This window comes from Linepithema humile, chromosome 8, assembly GCF_040581485.1.
Source record: "Linepithema humile isolate Giens D197 chromosome 8, Lhum_UNIL_v1.0, whole genome shotgun sequence".
Classification (NCBI taxonomy): domain Eukaryota; kingdom Metazoa; phylum Arthropoda; class Insecta; order Hymenoptera; family Formicidae; genus Linepithema; species Linepithema humile.
Window position 1 is genome coordinate 11,888,115 of NC_090135.1, and position 19,186 is coordinate 11,907,300.

A 19,186-nucleotide genomic window follows, 5' to 3' on the forward strand; every position below is an offset into this window, starting at 1 on the left:
TATATATATATATATATACATATATATATACATATAAAAGCATGCATCTATATATATAAAAAACAATTGTATAATCTTGAAAGACATTGAGTAAATGTGTAAGCCATTTCAAAATTTATTTTGTCGTAAATAAAATACGAAAAAATTCTATCATACAATTATAAGTTATATAATTTAAATTAATATTATATGAGAAAGCATATTTTTTCATTTGAATTACATTTATTTAAAGTTTCACAACATACGTGACATTATTATTATTATTATTATTATTATTGTTATCATTATTATATGCATACAATTCTCAAGTGCATTCACGTGCAATTTACATACTTTCAAGCACTCATACTCAACTCTTATTTTAAATATTTACCTTATCACATACGCATAAAAAAAACAGAGCGAGTAAGCGTAATCATCGCAATGACTGCCGATTTATTGGCAGTAACAAGACGAAAGTCAGGTCTATTCCTTATAACTGCATTACATTAAACTTTTTACATTTCAGATAAAATAAAAGTAAAAATATATACCTAGATTTATATTTAAGACTTAAATAAAGAGAGAAAAAAGTAAATAAAGTACGTATGCAAAAAGTACAGTAATGCAGAACGGAAAAAATGATAGACCTATTGTAACACAATAATACGATATAATATGTATTTCTTTATGAATTTCAGATAATAAAAAATGCGATAAAAATGATGAAGATAATGAACGTGCTGAAAACAAAAGAAAAAGAAAAATGGATGAAAAGTATGCAGAACCATGTAAGGGAACACGATCAGGCTTTGTTAGCAATGATGCAATTATTAGATAATCAATCTAATTTATGCGGATTGAAAAATTTGTTTACAAAAATTACATTTGTGATATAGTTAGTATCTAGGTATAAAAGTATTACAACTGTTAATATTAAAAACCGCATAAATTTGCTTGATTATTTAATAAGCTGAAGAGCTTATTTCCAAATACTTTTACATCGATATCTGTAAAAAATGGAGCTCAATGAAGAAACATTTTTAAAGCATTACTTTTTAGATCAGACAGTTTTCAGTATATTCCAATCAACAAAACAGCAAACAGATCGAATAGCGTGAATATGATGATTGTCGATTCTTGCTATTCACTGGTATCTGTTAAAAAAAAATCACAAAAAGCACGTGATAATTAATCCCTATTTTTTTTAAATACTTGGAAGACGATTCAGAGATAAGTTCCTCAATAATACAATTAATTCACCAGGTTCTTTGTTAAAATATAGGGAAGGAGTGGAATCACACATTGGAATTGGCTTCCCGCCACGTAACTTGGCTGCTCCCGAGATTCTGCAGCCGCAGACTGTTACCGGGACTGTCGTCGCCCTCGTAAGCAGCGTTCACATGCCCTGCCGTCGGTCCGTGCCCCTCAAACACATCCTTCACGGATATTTGACTGCTGCGGGACGGCCGACCCTGGATCCCCAGAGGATTGCCGGCCACACCGTAGATGTTGTTCGCGCCCAGAGTCTGCATCTGCGACTTCCGGCGCATTGCCATAATACTATTACGTCTGCCCTCGAACGCCTTAAACGCCTCCGTTGTGCGTCGCGTCGACATGTTTCTCGGCAAACCTGAAAAATGTTTGTAAGTATTAATATTTGCAATGATGTAAAACATATTTAAGATCGTATTAATAATTATTAATTTTGTTTATTTCAAATTGTTTTTTTTATTTCTTGTTGTCCAAACCTGCGCCTTCGCTCATGCTGAAGAATCGCTGTCTAAAGGCCACATCGAGTGTGTTGATCGCCTGCGTCTTTCTGCGGCTCTTCTCCAGATTTCTGATCGTTTTTCGTCTACCGGGCCCGCTACCGCTGCCCTCCTCGTAGTCGCCTTCTATTCCTTCCAGTCTCTGCAGATCCCTCACTATTTCGACTGCGTGTTTCGATAGCAAAGCTTCCTCGGAGAGTTCGTTCGTCTGTAAGTATTATTAGCATTCGCATGAAATAGCTCGGGATACATTAGATAAGTTGATACAGAGGGTTTGTCGCGATTGTCGAATATAAACTCTAATGCAACAAACTCTTTGCAGTAATTTAATGGCATTAAATATAATATCTTATGAAACAAATGCACACCTTCTTGCAACAATCTAAGCTAGTACTGGCCAGAATGTGGGCCAGCGTGCCGAATCGATGGAACAACATTGCGGTGAATTGTATGACCAATATCAGCGCGAAGAAGAAGACGAACACGAGACCAATCGGTTCGAGTTGCAAGTACTCCTTCGTGATGTGTACCTGCAAAATCACTCGTGTAATCAAACACGTTGCGATACGTAATGAAGCATTACTTTCGGAAAGGAATGCTCGACGACGATTAAACTCTAAACCATCTATTCTTATTTGTAAGAACAAAATTTAAGTTATTAACTAATTTAAATTATCGTTACATTATTCAATTAGATTTTAAATAATTTGGACAATTTGTAAAAATTTCTCAAATTATTTTCGATAAAAAACAGCCAATCGCCATCGGAAATCATTCCTTCGCGAGCGTGTGCATTGATTAAACACAATTATAGCAAGAAATCGTTAGCAGTTAAAATTCCGCAATCATCGGCAGTTTTCGTGCATGGTTAAGATTAACATACCTATATACATATAACATATATACACACACACACACATATGCTTATCACTAAGTGAGACGAATTCAGCCCCCTGATGAAACGAACACTGAGAGCACTCACCGCATTGCATACATTAGTGGTGCTTATTCGTTGTCACAGGTAATAATATGGTGCATATATTAGAGTTAGATACAACGAAAGAGAGAAGAAACGCGGATCCAAAGATCTATAGAGATTTTCAGGAATTTATAGATCTCCGAATCGAAAGATCTGTAATCCCAAGATTTTTGCACAGAGGCGGATCTATAAATTTGTTTAATGTTAATTGTAACTTGTTGAATAATAATAATAATAATAATTTTAATGATCATTATAAAATGTCCGCCCTGCCTGTAAATCACCATGATTCGCATCACGTAATTAAATTAATGGAGTTTGATTTAATTTCATAAATCAAACTTTTGATTAATTCAGTGAGTTGAGAATGGGTTATTGTGACATTCAGGCGACTAATTCCTAGTTATGCCTAATCACAGAGTCACCAGAAATCATCTCCCCTGCAAATTTTATTCGACCCAGGTGAGGGTGAGGTAACCTGTGTGTGAGAAATTAATTGAACATATTTTCCGCGTGCTGTAAAATGAGCCATTTGTGTTAATTACACATCAAATATCTGTACATGTTGAATTGAATGGGTGCAATGTCATCACCGAGGTGCAATGATTACCCCCGATGCGTCAGAATACTTAAATAATCCAATTAACCGATTGTGAGAGACATTCTGAGATATTAATAAAAATTAAAATTCATAACATTATTAAAATATTAAGAATTAAAATTGTAACAATTAAAAATCGACGCTTTGAAAAACATTTGATATCATTGTTTCTTAATCATTTTTAATTTAATAAAATTTTAACAAATCTTAGAAAAATAAAAAAAAATGAATAAAATGACAATTAAAAAATAAGATTCGGAAAAACGAGAGTTTTTATGCATGAATGTGGACACATCGACGGCAAAATTTTAACACAAGCACCATATATATATAGGACACCACCATGGCACCGCTTTAATTCCTTTCCCTTGTTTGATGCTTGATCATCGGATACCTCCGAGGTCTCTTCGACGTAGGTGATATTGGTCTTGACACCAAGTGGCCAGACAACATGTAGCTGATCCTTATTCAGCTGTAGCAAGAATACGATCAGAACGAACAAGGCATTGAACATTAGAAATGCGAACACGCTCTTGTTGCGCAGTTCGATCAGATCGGCGGCGATGCGGGCCTGTTGCGTGTGTGTGCGAAGTGAATTCGAGAAAACAAAACAAAAAAGACGACACAAGATTAGAATAATAAAAAGAAAAAGACTCCATCGGTCGATCCATCGATTCCTTGATCGCCATGATTTTTATCGGCGTTAACGATTCGCTTGTAACAAAATTTTTTTTAGCAATTAAACAATTACGGAAACGCTGTAATACGCTGTATTTGCTATAATATGCTAACGCGTTGATCTGAGGTTATCGTTAACGAGATAAAAATGTTTATTGAGATAAAATCTTGATCGAGGATATGAGATGCCGATGGAGTCTGGCTTTACCTCCATTGATTCAGCGTTAAACGTGACGTTTGTCTTGATACCGAATGGCCACTTGATGTGCAACAAGTCTTTGTTCAATTGCAGCAGAAAGACGATCAGGACGAAGAGAGCGTTCATCATAAAGAACGCAAAGACGCTCTGGTCGCGTAGGTCCTTTAGATCTTTGGCGACTCGTGCCTGACCGGAGAGCAGCATGGGGCATGTTAATTTAATGTTGTAACGTTAACAATTAAAAGTATACTTTCCATGAAAGATAGAACCAATTTCACTCTTTAAGAAAGAATTATCCAACGTTTAATCACTTTAATCACTTTTAATCATTAAGAAATCATTGCTATTAGCGCAAACAATTGTCAATTTTCTTCAATTTTAAATTTAATTATTAGAAATTTTCTATAATTTCTAGTGCATCATTATTCCAATCATTATAGATCGATACTTCTTTATGCGATCATTGAGAAGTAGAGAATCTTTGAGACTTCTATACTTCAACAATCGCATCATCGTCTCATTCGTCCATAGGAAAAGAAATTTTGTTTCTTCACCCTCGATCGACGACAGCTTGCAGTGACAAAGACATATCGTGCGCGAGTCGTATCATTTCCGATCTCACACACACAAAACAATTTTCTAACATATCAAACTAATTCAAATTGATTATGGTAATATTACATTTTTGTATAAAAGTTTCCTCAAATGCTAGTTAAAGTAAAAATCAAAAATTTTCTTTAACATGTCCGTGTAAAAAAAATGTATAAACAAAAAAGATTAGTTGAGTTTAAAGATTCGAGATTATAAATTTCACAAAATACATTCAATTGTTTTTCGATTTATTCATTATTTACTTAAAAAAATTTGTTAACTTTGAACTTTATCAACATATCCATGTAAAAGATAAATAAGTTAACAATAAAAAAAGTCGAATTGTTTTTAAGTATGAATGCTTGTCCCAATGGTCAGTTATACACGGAGAAAATTTTATATCAAAAATTACTATGTACGACATTAACCGCGGACCACGAAGCCGCGGACCGAAAATTTTTACTATGTTTCACATGTCAAAAACAGTAAAAATTTTTATAATTCCTTCATGGTCCGCGGCTACTATACTCGTACATAGTAATTTTTAATATAAAATTTTCTCCGTGTAGTTTTTACCTTCTCTGTCTTGTCCTCGTCGATTGGATAGAGATACTTCTCAAGCAGGTCCTTCCAGAATTGTTCTTCCTGAAGCGAGAGCACGTCCACCTCGCCCTTCTTCAGGCCGTCGTCACTTAACCAATAGGGCCGAGTAAGAAAATTGCTTCCATCGCGATTACCTTCGCTATTCTGACTGGTCACCGTATCAGTATCGCTAGCGTCTTCGTTTTCAGCCGGATCCTCACCGATCGCTCCTAGAGGATCGGCGGTGCGTGAACCTGCGGATGAGGCTCTTCTTCTTCCGTGACTATGTGGATCCACCGCTCTGCAAAGGAATTATAAATTAAAAGTATATCTTTTCCGTACTTTCGACTTGAGAACTATTTCTTCTCACAGAAATTTTTTAGAGATTTATTTTGCAATTTCTAATTTTTTGCCATTGTAAGATACATTTTTTTTTTTTTTTTTTTTGCTATTTTTGTCTTACCTCTCGATAGTTTCGAGCCTTTTGCCGAGCTGTTCGAGTGATTCCGCAATCGCCACGAGCTGCTGCTTCTCAGCGGACGGTTTGCCATGGGTACAAAGCAAACACTTAAACAAGCCAGCTAGCGATATCTCAATAGAGCCTTGATCGTCGTCATTGGTGCCCGCGCCGTTCTGTAGGAAGCCCAGCAAAGACTTCTGCTTGGCCTTGCGCTTCGCTTCTTCCGCCTCCCGCTTCTCTTGTTCGAGTTCCTGAATCGCACAAACAATCGTGACAAATACATGGAGATATGATCTTCATTTCTCCATGTATTTCTCATAAATTCAAATTGTATATACAACAATCATACAACGGAATATGAATAATAATTCTAATTAATTCAAATTCTTTATACTTAAATTATTTTTAATGGGTCAATCGAACAAACCAAAATATTATTGCGTATGTACAAAGCTGTGAAGGCTAATAATAAGTATACAAATGTCCACAGGACGTGTCTGCTGATTAATAAAAATTAGTCGGTTAGTAAAGTGGGTGACATTAATTACCGCGCGGGTCTTCTTCGTCTTAATTTCCCGCGTGCCCCATGAGATGTTGTTGAGATTGCAGAGTGAGTATATGATTAGTAGCACGTACATCGAGGGCACCGCCAGATAATAGATCAGACCGTGCAGCAGGCAACCGATTTCGTATGGATGCAGAATACCCGTAAACGCGATCTCGCTCATCACGAGGAACAGGAACAGCGCGCTCGGCGACACCAGGCTCTCTTTCACGATGTTGATCGCGAACGCGACGATCACCGCGGTCATCACGATGCCGTACATGGTGCTGATCACCGCTGCCACTATCACCTGTTGTTACGTCGATCCTCTCATGTGTAAGTTAATCGCTTTCTTTTTTTTATTTTGCAATCAAGCGTGACACAGAAGCTGAAGCGTGATTCGTCATAAAGCGAATAATTGAAGACTGAATTGATGGAAGAATCTTGATGAATGATTACCAAATCGACGTTGAAATTACGTTTTCATAACGTTAAATACATGTTAAAGTACTCTCAAGCGTTAATTCTTCTCCTCTTCAAACTCGATCGTTTATCCTTCCGAAGCCCCGTTCACCAAAATTACATTCCCGCCGCAAACTCCCAATTAATCGTGTAACGCAGAAAAAAAAATCGACACCGACACGAACCTTCTTCGTCTTTTTCGTTTGAACCTCCCTGGTGCCCCAGGATACAACATTAAGATTGATGATGGAGTACAATATGAGGAGCAAATACATAGACGGGATGGACAACAGATATATGATGCCGGGCACGATGCACCAGAATTCTTGCGGGTGCAGACAGGCTGCTATGAAGAATGAACTCGACAGAGATATGAGGAAAATCGCCGAGGGCGAACCTATGCCGTCCTCGCCGAGCTGCAAAGCCGTACCTACGATCACCGCCATCATGATCATCGCGTACGCCGTCGACAGGATCTGAGCGCATAGAAGCTGAAAACCACTCACTCTTAATGCTATTTTTCTCCTTGTGCCCCATCTTGAAGAGATTTCGAAATAACATTTGAAATAAATAACGTTCAAAAATAATTGTACATATATGTCGAACATTATTAATGAAACATATAATTGTGTGAAAATTAATTAAGAATTCCAATGGTCTGAAGACAAATTGCGGGCGAAAGACAAACACAATGCGCGACAAAACAAGTATGTAAATTTGGCACATCGATGTGACATCGAAAAGATTATACTTACCTGCATATTCGCTTTACATGTGAAGCAGATGATCATGAAGAGCAAGATAGGAATGATGTTATAGTAAAAACTCGTCCAGTTATCGATTTTGAAGGCTGCCACAAACGCACCCACCAACATGAGGAAGATCGTGCCAGGTCCCAGAATCGTACCGCCTGTTTTTATAATTGAAGATCAAACCATAGAGATTATTTTGATTGATCGCGCACATTTTGCAACATTTTAATAAAATATTTTGGTAATCAACTTACCCATCAGCAAGATTTGATATGAGATGTAAAGCAGCGAGATATTGTCGTTTATCTTGATCGTGCGTTTTGCGTCCATCAATAAGTCCATGATATTCGCGATGGTGGAAGGCACCCAGCGGCGTCGTTGGTTGTAGAACTCGTTGAATCCTTCCGGCGCATGGGTATAAGCATCGCTTGCGGCCGAATATTCCACCTCAAACACGATATAAGAATAATGTTAAAATAACGCACACGTACATACTAAAATACTAAATAAATACAATTACATTAATATAATTAATATCACTGTATAAAAAATCAAAGAGATATGCCATAGATACCCTGTATCCTCGTTGTAACAGCAACGTGCACAGCCAACGATCCTCGCCCTGATCGTACTGCACATAGTGCCTCGCTTCGTCAGATCTGGTCGTGTATTTCTTCATAACGTTGTCGTCCATCAGAGCTTTACCACGAAACAGCGAGAAACAGCCGGGACTGCAAAGCACGCAGCCGATCATGTGCTCGGTGGCTTTTTGCAGCCAGTGACCGATCGCGTACTCGAACATTTGATACCACACCATTGGTCCTGCGTATTTGTACAATGTTGTCGTTGTAAATGTCATAAAGTGAAGAAGCAATTACGACAAAATGTTTAATACATTAATTATACATTTATTATTCGATCAATCTACCAAAAATATACAAGTCATGTTTGCTTAAATCGTTAAAGCATGACTTACCGGAGCCGACTGGATGAATACGACCGCACGCAGCGCCTAGATTCTTATTCTTTTTCATCAGATCCACGAGAAGCTTTACTGCCGCCGGTTGAAAATCGATATCGCCGTCAAGCGTTAACAAAAATGTATTTTCGGCGATGACTTCCTTGCGATCAACGCTGATCGGTAATTCCATTAGTCGATGTCCAAGCAAGTAGTACATGTACATTACCTAAATCCGAAAAGAATATTATAAGAATGATTGAATTGTTGTAATATAATTAAATTTGCTAATTTAAGTCAACTTTTTTTTTTTTTTTAACATACGTTCTAATCCTAAAATTTTTATTTTAGAATTTAAATTAAAAATAAATTTATTTTATAATACTAAAAAGTTTTTTAAATTTTGAATAAACTCTAAAAGATTCAAGTTACCTGACTCCATCGCTTCCTGTGTCGAATCTTGCTCTTATCCTTCAGATGAGCGATCATTTTCGTTTTGCCGGGAAGAGTCCAAACCAATCGTCCACCATACGGAGTCGGATACTTTTTAGGCGCTCTCACGTGCATTCTGGTGTTATGTACGTCCGACGCGGCTTCGTCCAGCGTGCCGACCAGTAATTTGACAAATCTGTTCACCTGCGACTCGTTCTCATCGTGGTCACACAATTCGAACGCGTCGTCGAAAAATATGTGAGCTGGAAAAACACATATGTTTTTGTCAAAACAAGTAACAATAAGTTTGTTATGACTTTTTCTAGATGCTCGATAGCAGTGTCAACTCACTTTCGAATTCGTAATAATCAGGATCGACGACTTTGAGATACTTCTGGGCGACGCGTCGCGCGCACTGATCCTCGTCCAGCCGCAGGATACTCTTCAAGAATTCCATCATTTCCTCCTTGTTCTCGTGCCACATAGTAGCGCAAGCATAGATCCTGGTTACATGATCGCTACTCTTCACCGTGGACGGAGGTGTAGTCGAGCCGTCCGTCTGCTCGTAAATCGTTTCGTAGTCGCCGTCGCCTTTCTCTTTCTCTATCTCCGCCAAATCCTGTCGATTAAATGAGCAATTAATTTAAGAATAAATAAATCTAACTTGATTTATAATTCAATTGTTTTTAAATTAAGTTTAAAAATTTGAAAAAATTTAAAAATTATAATTCATATTAAAATTAAAACTAATATTAATTTATTTTATGATTCTGCTGATCAATTATATTGAAAATTATCCTGAATAAAGATACCTACTTCGACCTTGACTTCCGGTTGATCGTCTCTTCTCCTATTCAGTCCCATCGATTGATCAATCAACAGAGAGTCATACATCGGTACCACGAAGAGTTTCTCCGTGGCCGCGAGACGCTCGCATTTGGGTGTCCAGATATGCAAGGTGATCCAGGTCTGCGACAACAGCCAGAGCAACCATACCCAGGCGTACTGCTTTGACACAAAGTCATTGAGGAAGTACTGTGGTGGCGATTCGTAAAACAGATAATCCGGAATGGTGCCGTGGAAGAAGCACGGATCGCTGTAGCGGAGACCGCAGGCGGCAATCAGCAACGAGATCGACACCGGTATCGTAAGATTCACCGGGAACGCGTAGCTGAAGCCTTGAATCAAGATCTTGCACGCAAATTTGCCTGAAAAACAGCAAATTTTCGTAAATGTCTTTTAGAAAATAAATTATATTGGACAAAATAAAAAATTTCTTGATCATTAATATTTTATTTATAAATTAAAATGTGGAAATGAGAATATCCTCAATTACGCGAATTGCTAAGTAAAACGTTTGAAATTGGAGACTTTCAATAAAGAAGACTTTCGACGGCAATTACATCTGGTTTGAGATCAATATATCCCCATTCCACATTTCCTTTTAATTTATTTATTATTGCGAGCTTATATTACTTTATTTTATTTATAATAAATCAAGTGCAATGTTGGAACAGAAAATAAAATAAAATAAATAACTTTACTTACCGAAAATATAGGCCAAGTATGCGCCGAAAATTTGCAGCAGAAGGACATAGATGGCCGTGTTAGGGTCGGAGTTGAAAGTCTCGGTGATGTCACCCGTGATGATCTCCGAGAGATCGGGTAGGCTGTTGGCGGTGATTGATTTAATGGATGTGACCGTGATTTTGTGTTCGCTGAATGCGCTGCCCAACATGGTAAAAAGATGTCCGATTTTCTCCCCTTTTATGTATAGTATCAGTAACGAGCTGATAAAGAATGCCACGATCTTCCAGACGGACACAAGCATGTAAGTAAAGTATCGCGTCAGTCTCATCTCCTTCTTCACTCTGCCGAGCGATCTGATCAAACCTGCGAAAAGAAATTGCGAGAATAAAGAGAAAAAGACTCTAACAATTACATCAATTATTTGATGATTTAATGTAACATGATGATTTAATTAATATTAATTGATAAAATTTTAATAAAAATGTAAATGTATTATTATAACTAAAACGTAGTTAAATATAATTAGTTATCTAATTCATTGAACAAGTAAAGTATTTTTACAATTAATTTAATTTAATTGTAATATATTGATGTAGAATAAAAATTTTTTGAATAATAAAGAATAATATAAGAAAATGCTAATAAGAAATTATATATAAAGAATTTACCGATCCGGTTTTGCGTGGAGACATAATTTTCCCACCAGCCACAGGACACGAGAATTAGTGCGACAGGAATTAGCCATAAGGATCGCTTCGAATAGTCCAGCAGAGGCCAAAGAACAAAACTGGTTGCCTGTGCGGCCAGAGCGGCGATGTCGACGAGAACGAGGACGAACCTCTTTGACTCACCTTTGCTTTTGTTACGAGAAAGTAGACCTGCAATAACATATATAGTGCATGTTTTATTTTGCCTATTCTAGCATGACTATTCGCTCGATAATACAAGGAACCGTTGATCGCGATCGAACGCGAAAGTCGAATGATCGCAATCGAAAGCAGGCGGATCTGATTTCGAAATGCTATTTCATTATTTATGGGCGTGTTCCGTTTTATTTCATCGACTTTTAGTTTACCTCTCTCTCTTCCTTTCCTGCTTCTTAAAAATTTTATATACTTATACATACACACATATACACTTTATATATATACATATATATCTACATGATCTACTAATCTAGAAACGATAGAAAAAAGTAAACTAAAAATAAATGAAATAGAACGGAACACACTCATAAATAATTGAACATATATAATTAGCATATATATACATATATTAGCAGATTATACAATATAATTTATACATAATTTTTCTTTAAACATTTATTCAATTGTTTATAGATTATTCTTTATTGTATTTGTACTATTTATTTATATATAAAAATCTCAAGAAAGGCAAAGTTAAAACAAATTTGACTAGATTAAAAATGATTAAAAAAAATATAAAATAAATTACCCAGTAATCCGGGAACGAAGCACACGCAGTTGGTCAACATCGCCCCTTTGACGACGTCCAGATCAGGCAGTACCGCCAGAAACATCAGAGCAAGGCCTATGACGTGAAACGTCTCCATGATGAAAACCAGGACAAAGTGCCCTAATTGCGGCTTCTTCCATGACTTGAAGATGCACATACGGATGCTGCGTACCAGCGTACCGAACTCTGGTACTGCAAACGCGATTATTATGCACCATATCCAGGCAATTCTTTCCTCTTCGGGTAGCGTCACTATATACTGATTTTCTCGATCTAAATCGAAAATAAATAAAGCAAACAATAATTAGTAAAGATAAAAATTTTGAAATAATTATGAAACGTTGAATAAATGTAAAAAGATCATCAAATCATCATCGTTTTGTTCTCTAAACTTTAAATTCATACTCCAAAATTATCAAATATTTTATATATATTTTATTTATAATATCATCTATAATTGTGCTCGAAAAATGAGACTATACAATCAACCTCTTTCTCTTGTCCAAATAAAATTTATGAAATCTTCACCTAGTTGTCGGTTGCAGTAGAGCATCTGTTTGTTCTGACGAAGCTGCGATGTCATGAAGAGAATAGTTCCCTTGGCGACTACGCCACTTCCCAGCACTATAACGAAAACTAGCAGGTAGACGAAAACCTTGGTCACCTTCACCATACCTTCCAAACACTTTTGATTCGCCATAGACCCTGAGTCGGTCTTCGGCGGCGGATTCCGGAATACGTCCCATCCCTTCGTCTCGACGATCGTGCGTTGACTGAGTCAATCACGAAACATTTTAATTAAGTGATAAGTAAATATTTGAGCAATTTTTTAATCTAACTCTCCTTGATTTCATAATATGTTTATCTATGTAATCCATATCTACTTTAATATTCCAATTTTTCTTAATTTTGCTTCTCGCCATTTCTAATTTTTCTTTTTCTTTAAATTTCTTTGATTGGAATTATATTCAATCTCTTTAATGTTTTACTTTTCTCGTTATTACGCCTTCTCTGAAGGAAAGAAATCATTAATGATGATGAAATCACTGTACCTTCCGACATAGTCTTGAGTCAGAGGAGTGCTTTCACCATCCGAAAAATCGTCCGGTCCGGTCATCGTGCCACCTCCAGGTATTACACCATTCTGATGCTGATTCTTTGCCATTCTGCAAACAGTAATTTGTCATAATTATTTTTTTCCATTAAGAAAACGATTCGGAAATGCAAAAAATAAAAAATGACACATGTCTTCGATGTTGAAAAGGAGAATGGTCAAAAGATTGAGAGATCAAAGTGTATCAAATCTTTAAACATCTAAGAATTTTAATAAAAATTGTATAAAATTATCCTCTAACATTTGTATACAATATATTTTTACTATTGTCACTAACATTGCCACATCTTTGTATAATAATTATTACAATTATCATAAACGATTCTTTGTAATTAAAAAATATTTTGTTCCTTTCAGATATTTAATGAAAAATTGTAATCGAGCGAAAATTGATCACTGATTCAGTATTAAAGAATAGAGATTGTCGTTGCAACGATCTCATAATTCATATATACGATAATCCGACGAACTTGGACACGCAAGTTTATCACGGCATCATATCGCGTTCGCTCAATTATCTTTCGTCAACATCTGGCACACGGCTTCTTTCCACCAACTCGGGGGCGTGTGCATGTCTTTGTTCGCGCCGACAAGCGAGCGTGCAAGCCGAGATCCGGGGTTTCTGGTTCCTGGACTCGCTGCTGAAAGTGAAAGGGAAACGAAACGACGTGGCAGATAACGTAGCAAGGACGTCCACTGCAATTCGCCGTTCCGCGGCCATTGCCGCCCTCGCGGAGCCTCGGAGTTCACGCTATTTGTGTTCGGTATCCCTCAATCCCTTCTCCCTCCGCACATCGCCACGCCTGGTCAAAAAAAAGTCCCCGATGTCGATGTCGACTGTGTACACAACCCTTTTACCTTTTTCTTTTTCGCGCTCTTTCGTCTCTTCTTCATTTTTGCGTTTTTTCATCTATGTCTTTCGATAAAGAAACGATGCATTGCTGTGATGCTCTATGTGTTGCACATCGCATAGAAAGAGAAATTTGCGAAACGCGGAAAATTTGTAAAATGTAAAAATATTTTATTTTAATTAAATTAAACAAAAATTTACTGCCCACTTAAGTTAATTAAAAGTCTATAAGTAGCCACATTATTGATTAATTTTAATTATCTTAATTATCTAAATACATATTTTTATAAAAAAACAAAGAAACATTATCCATTACTGTTTTTAGAAACAAGTTAATGATCAAAATAGTATGGAAATAATCATATATTTTAATTAATATTTAATTCATATAATAATAATATCTAACTTAACACATAAATACAACATTTCGCTACATCTCTTCAATTGAATGACATATTTTTTCATATCCGCATTATTGAAAATATTTTTTCAACTTTAGCTTTAAACTTCTCGTCCAACTTTTTAGAAATCTCTGATTGTGAGTCGAAACTGTCAGGAAGTTGTATACCGTTAGCTACTAATTCGGAATAATAAGTTTCTGGGACAATGCACAGTACGACGAACTGTCCGCTTGCGAAAGAAAATGCGGTTGATTGGAGAAAATCGACAGTTAAAAGGCATAATTCTAATAATCAATATTAAACTGTATTATGATATAACTTTCACACTTTCTTATTTATTCAGAAAAAGCTTGATTAATCAAAAATTTATTTAGCAAAAATCAAATTTATACTTATTGTTTTGTTATTCTCAAATTGTTTAAGACACAAATTTGAGAATAACAAAACGTTTACCTATCAGCAATCAATTTATAAATAATTGTAAAAGACCTATTTATTCAAGGAGAGACCCATTGTTCAACCAAGATTTATTGGAAACAATACTAAAGATTTATCTCACAAGAAAATAGTTTATCATGGACATAAAAAGTTATTTAATAAACATCAATTTATCAAGATTAGTGGAAGATTAATAATAGATCTATCGCAATAAAAGATTCATCTATCTTTTATCGATCTTTTATCAGATGCTTGATAAAGCAGGATAAAGCGGGCGAACCTGGCGCAGGGTTCACCAAAGAATTTCGCGCGCAGCGCGAGCGTGAGCATGTACGTGAGTCACGCTTACACACGAAGGGAGCCAGAGTTCTCGGAGGAACGCGAGGTCACAAGGAAAGGAACGACCTTGCCTTGTGACGGAGGATATATTTCAAGAGTGGATTTTAACGCGGGCGTAAAGGGGAAGCGCGCGCGGCGACGATCGACAGCCGGATCCAGTTCATCGTCCTCGATCGTTGGATTGTGAATCAACATTTTTCCCGTCGTTCTTAAGAGAACGTCATGTCGCTCGGCTACTTATTTTTTTTCTCACTAGAGAAGAATTCTTTGTCGAGCGGTACCCACGATTTCTAGGTGGTTACGTACGTACGTAGCGAAGGATGCACCGTGAAGCAAACATTTGTACCAGTATCAAATAGCATCGAAAAAGGTGATTCGCATTTATCATGAGTTTCGATTGTGCAATTATTTCTTTAAATTATAGATTTCAGATGTGATTAAAATTTGAAATTATCTATAGATTAGATTATAGTAATCTCTCAACACATGATTAAATTACAGATACATCAATTTAATTTAATTTGACGCTATTTCGAGAGATGTTATCCTGTAATTTTTTAAAATTTACTATCTTCTATCTTGTTGAGTTATTAAAAATTTTAGTACTTGTGTTACAAAAATTTGCAACTATTTTTTTTCAAAGAAAATTCCATTTTGTCTAAATATATTTTATAAAATTATCTATCATATTTTTTGGACAATTGTAGCATAATATACATTTATATACATTTTCATTATTAAATTGTTAATTCTATTTGATTAAAGCGTAGCAGAGAAAATTCTTACCTATCTGAGGTCATTTCTAACGATTTTTGCGATAGAATTTTCAAGTAAATTTTTTCCTAAATAAAAATTTGTTACGCTTTTTTTCCAAAGTTCTGCTAATGCGTAATCACATCATTCACAACACTTGGCGCATAGAGTCTCGCGAAACTCGATAAAGCAGCATGTATCTCACTTCGTAACAGGCTTACTTTCTCTTCTTCCCCGCACTGTCGCACTACGAAACAAAATTTATTTTTGCGACAAGAATCTTTTTTTCTTTCGATTCATATAAAAATACGTATAAAATCTCAGCTTGATTGTTTCGGATTCCCAAAAACGGAAATAAGATGAAAAAAGAAATTCGCACACTTTGCGCGCAACAACCTATCAATTTTATACGGTCGAATTTTCCGCAGCCGACATAAGTCGCACGGATGGCACTTCTCACAACGGATGGCACTTTTGAGAACGATATCGATGGAAAAACGCGCCATCCTCGCGGTAATTTCTATATTTATATACATTTGTGTGTCGCGATATCACCGATAATGTATCTTTTGAACCACAATCGGGAAAAATTAGAAAAGCGCGTCTTATCGCTCCGTTAATTCTCTTTACGTTAATATCGATAAAGCCAACTTCCGCGAAGCTGGCAATTAATGAGATTTCGATGGATCAACGGCGGACAATCGTTCATGATGTCATGCGATTCATTGTCAGATAAAACCTCTGGTACGCAATGACTTTTGTAGAAAAATATTTCAGAGACGCGCACTGTCTTTCGGCTTTTGTCGTGCGACCATCAATCAACGGCAAGCGGTCTAGTGCGAATGCAATCAATCGATTCTGTGCAATTATCGGCGATAGTGAAAGTATCGCACGCAAGGTCACGCGTCGTTTCATAAATATGAAATTATTGCACCTCCTCATAGCCGCGATCTCCCGCAACGTATCGTCGTCACGGAGGTATTCTTCATGCCGCCCCCTTACTCATCTCCCAAGACGATCAATGAAATTTTCTAGAAGTAAATACGAAATCGTTTCGACACACCAACAAATCGTACGTTCGCCTTGCACGTTCTCATTGCGCTATCATGCACAAATCCGTTCATTCTTTTCTTCTTGTTATCATTTTTCAAGCTATTTGTGAGATTTTTAGCTCTTTGATTTTTATCATCATCATTTCCTTATCCTTTTGTGTGTGTTATGCTAATATTAATAATTGTGATAATTATTAATACATTTTTAAGTTTTCATTACTTTAATTGTCAAATTCTTTATTCCTTGCATCATGGAATTCTAAAGCTTCAGAAACCAATTTCAAAAACAGGAAGAAAGAAAAAAAAAGAAAATCTAAAATCTAGGAAGGAAACTTGAGAAACTTTTGTGCAGACATAGTTTTCGCGTAACAGCGTAAAGGGGGCACGCAACAAAACTACTTTCATTTCTGCTCGCGGCGGTTAATAAGTAGGAAGTTAACCCAGTAAGATCGTAATTGTAACGTAAAGAGCATTAGTTGAAGCGCGATTTTCTCAGATTGATATTAGAATTACTAAATAGTTAATAATTTTATCATTTAGAAATTTACAAAAATAAAGAACCTTTAAGAAGACCTTTTAAAAATAGTAATCACAAAATGAAGAATTTGAATGATATCACAATTATTCCTATCTCCTAAAAGTTTCATCGAAATTAACATATTACGAGTATTAAAATTAGCGATGCAAATCTTGGAAAGATCAAGAGGTGAGATTTAAGAAATTCTAAAAACATTTTCTTGCATACTTTTAAAGAATTCTATAACAAATTAAACAATTCTGATTTTAATTCTAATGAAATAAAATTTATAAGATAATAAATATTTTATCAGAATCAAATTATTGTTGTGTGTAATAAATATCAATAATGCCTAAGTGTCAACTACAAAATCAAATATGATTAGCGCTTGTTAATCGACGATAATCGCTGAAAGAACAAAATAAATGATTTCATACCTGTTGCGAACGATTCAGCTAAATCTTTATCCCCAATGTCTTCGCGATGAGGTCGGTCATAGTCGACGGATGCGGATGAAATCGAAAGATCCGTGTTCACTTCCTGAATCCGTTTCTTCTTCTTCTTCTTCTTCTTCTTCTTCTTCTTCAAGATGTTTGTCACTAACAGATGATGTTAACTTGGCGCGCACCTTTCTTCCTCACGTGTGTGTATTCCTTTTTTCTATCGATGAGAAAACGTTACCGTATTGAGAATATTTCTGACGCTGAGAAAAACGTCACGGACGGTGAAGATCGCGCGAAATCAGAATCGGTCGGGTGAAAGCAGCAGTCGAGGTGAACGTTGGCCGAACGACGACGACTGCACTGCGTGGCATCGTCTACCAAGGTATCGGAGGTAGTTCTCTCTCGAGGAGGACCGCTTCCCCCCGCCTTGCTCCGATCGGCCACAAGTACTTTCACAAGAGAGTAGGTAGAGAGAGCGAAGCAAAAGTTAAGACGAAGGGAACGTGAGAGACTTTAATGCGCGAATAACAAATGAGCTACTTCTATCTTTAATATTGAAATGTCAAATTGAAATTTGGGATCTACTTAATATCGATTTTTATTTTACTTTATCAGCACTTCTTTCTTCGAGACAGGTCGTTGAAATTAAATGTCAAAGTTTGCTAGTGCGCAAGTGAGCGAATGTCTGTCCGCCTTGATCAAAGCGGAATGTCGCCAACGAATAGGCAATGCGCCTTGCAATCACGTCAATAGGTTTGTCTGTTCGCAAGGCGAATGTGTGATATACATTATATTACAGATACGCGATCACTAACAAACAAATTATATTAAAATATCCAGATAATGAACGAGAAATATTTTTCGCCATGTTTTTAATTAGACTTTAAAACATTTCTGATGTTTTTCGCAAGACGCATAGCACAGAGCTCGGCTCAGTTTTCGCTGTTTGCGTCAGAAATAAGAAAAATTAAATAATTTTAATTAATATTTAATTTAAGCTAATTATAATTAGGCAAAGCATTTCTCATTTGAAAAAAAGAAAGTATTTGTTATCAGCATCTCTGACTCAATTTATTATATCGTATATGTATTATATATAATATATAACAATTATATTCAATAAAATACCGATAGAGCTCATTATCAGTTTCTAATCGACGAATGATGAAAAGCAACCAGGAACAAAAAGAATCTGAAAGGCGTTCAGTCAACTATTACTTATCGCTTATCACAGACGTATATGTGCACTCATCGAGTACTCCTGCACTTGTGTCACATCTCGGT

General features: G+C 36.2%; 1 protein-coding gene and 1 long non-coding RNA gene across 4 annotated transcripts; one reads left to right on the forward strand and one right to left on the reverse strand.

Moving 5' to 3' along the window:
* Positions 1–111: 111 nt before the first annotated feature.
* kkv (hyaluronan synthase-like protein kkv) lies at positions 112–18,278 on the reverse strand. Of its 3 annotated transcripts, none has more exons than XM_067360934.1 (20): positions 17,897–18,278; positions 13,048–13,161; positions 12,524–12,768; positions 11,975–12,268; positions 11,188–11,397; positions 10,538–10,882; positions 9,806–10,197; positions 9,341–9,608; positions 8,990–9,252; positions 8,576–8,786; positions 8,174–8,421; positions 7,854–8,046; positions 7,603–7,757; positions 7,033–7,338; positions 5,845–6,092; positions 5,376–5,682; positions 4,218–4,394; positions 2,120–2,281; positions 1,731–1,959; positions 112–1,612 (listed from the first exon to the last, which is right to left on the reverse strand). In XM_067360934.1, the coding sequence occupies exons 2-20, from the start codon at positions 13,158–13,160 to the stop codon at positions 1,278–1,280; spliced, it is 4,701 nt and encodes a 1,566-aa protein (XP_067217035.1). In that variant the 5' UTR covers position 13,161; positions 17,897–18,278; the 3' UTR covers positions 112–1,277. The 3 variants fall into 3 exon arrangements, with proteins under 3 accessions (XP_067217035.1, XP_012225081.2, XP_067217034.1); XM_012369658.2 differs by lacking the exons at positions 7,033–7,338; positions 17,897–18,278 and adding exons at positions 6,390–6,695; positions 16,287–16,411; XM_067360933.1 differs by lacking the exon at positions 17,897–18,278 and adding an exon at positions 15,924–16,389.
* Positions 1,491–2,485, forward strand: LOC137001790 (uncharacterized). The gene is made up of 2 exons (XR_010891659.1): positions 1,491–1,625; positions 1,754–2,485. It is a non-coding gene; the product is annotated as an uncharacterized lncRNA (long non-coding RNA).
* Positions 18,279–19,186: the final 908 nt, after the last annotated feature.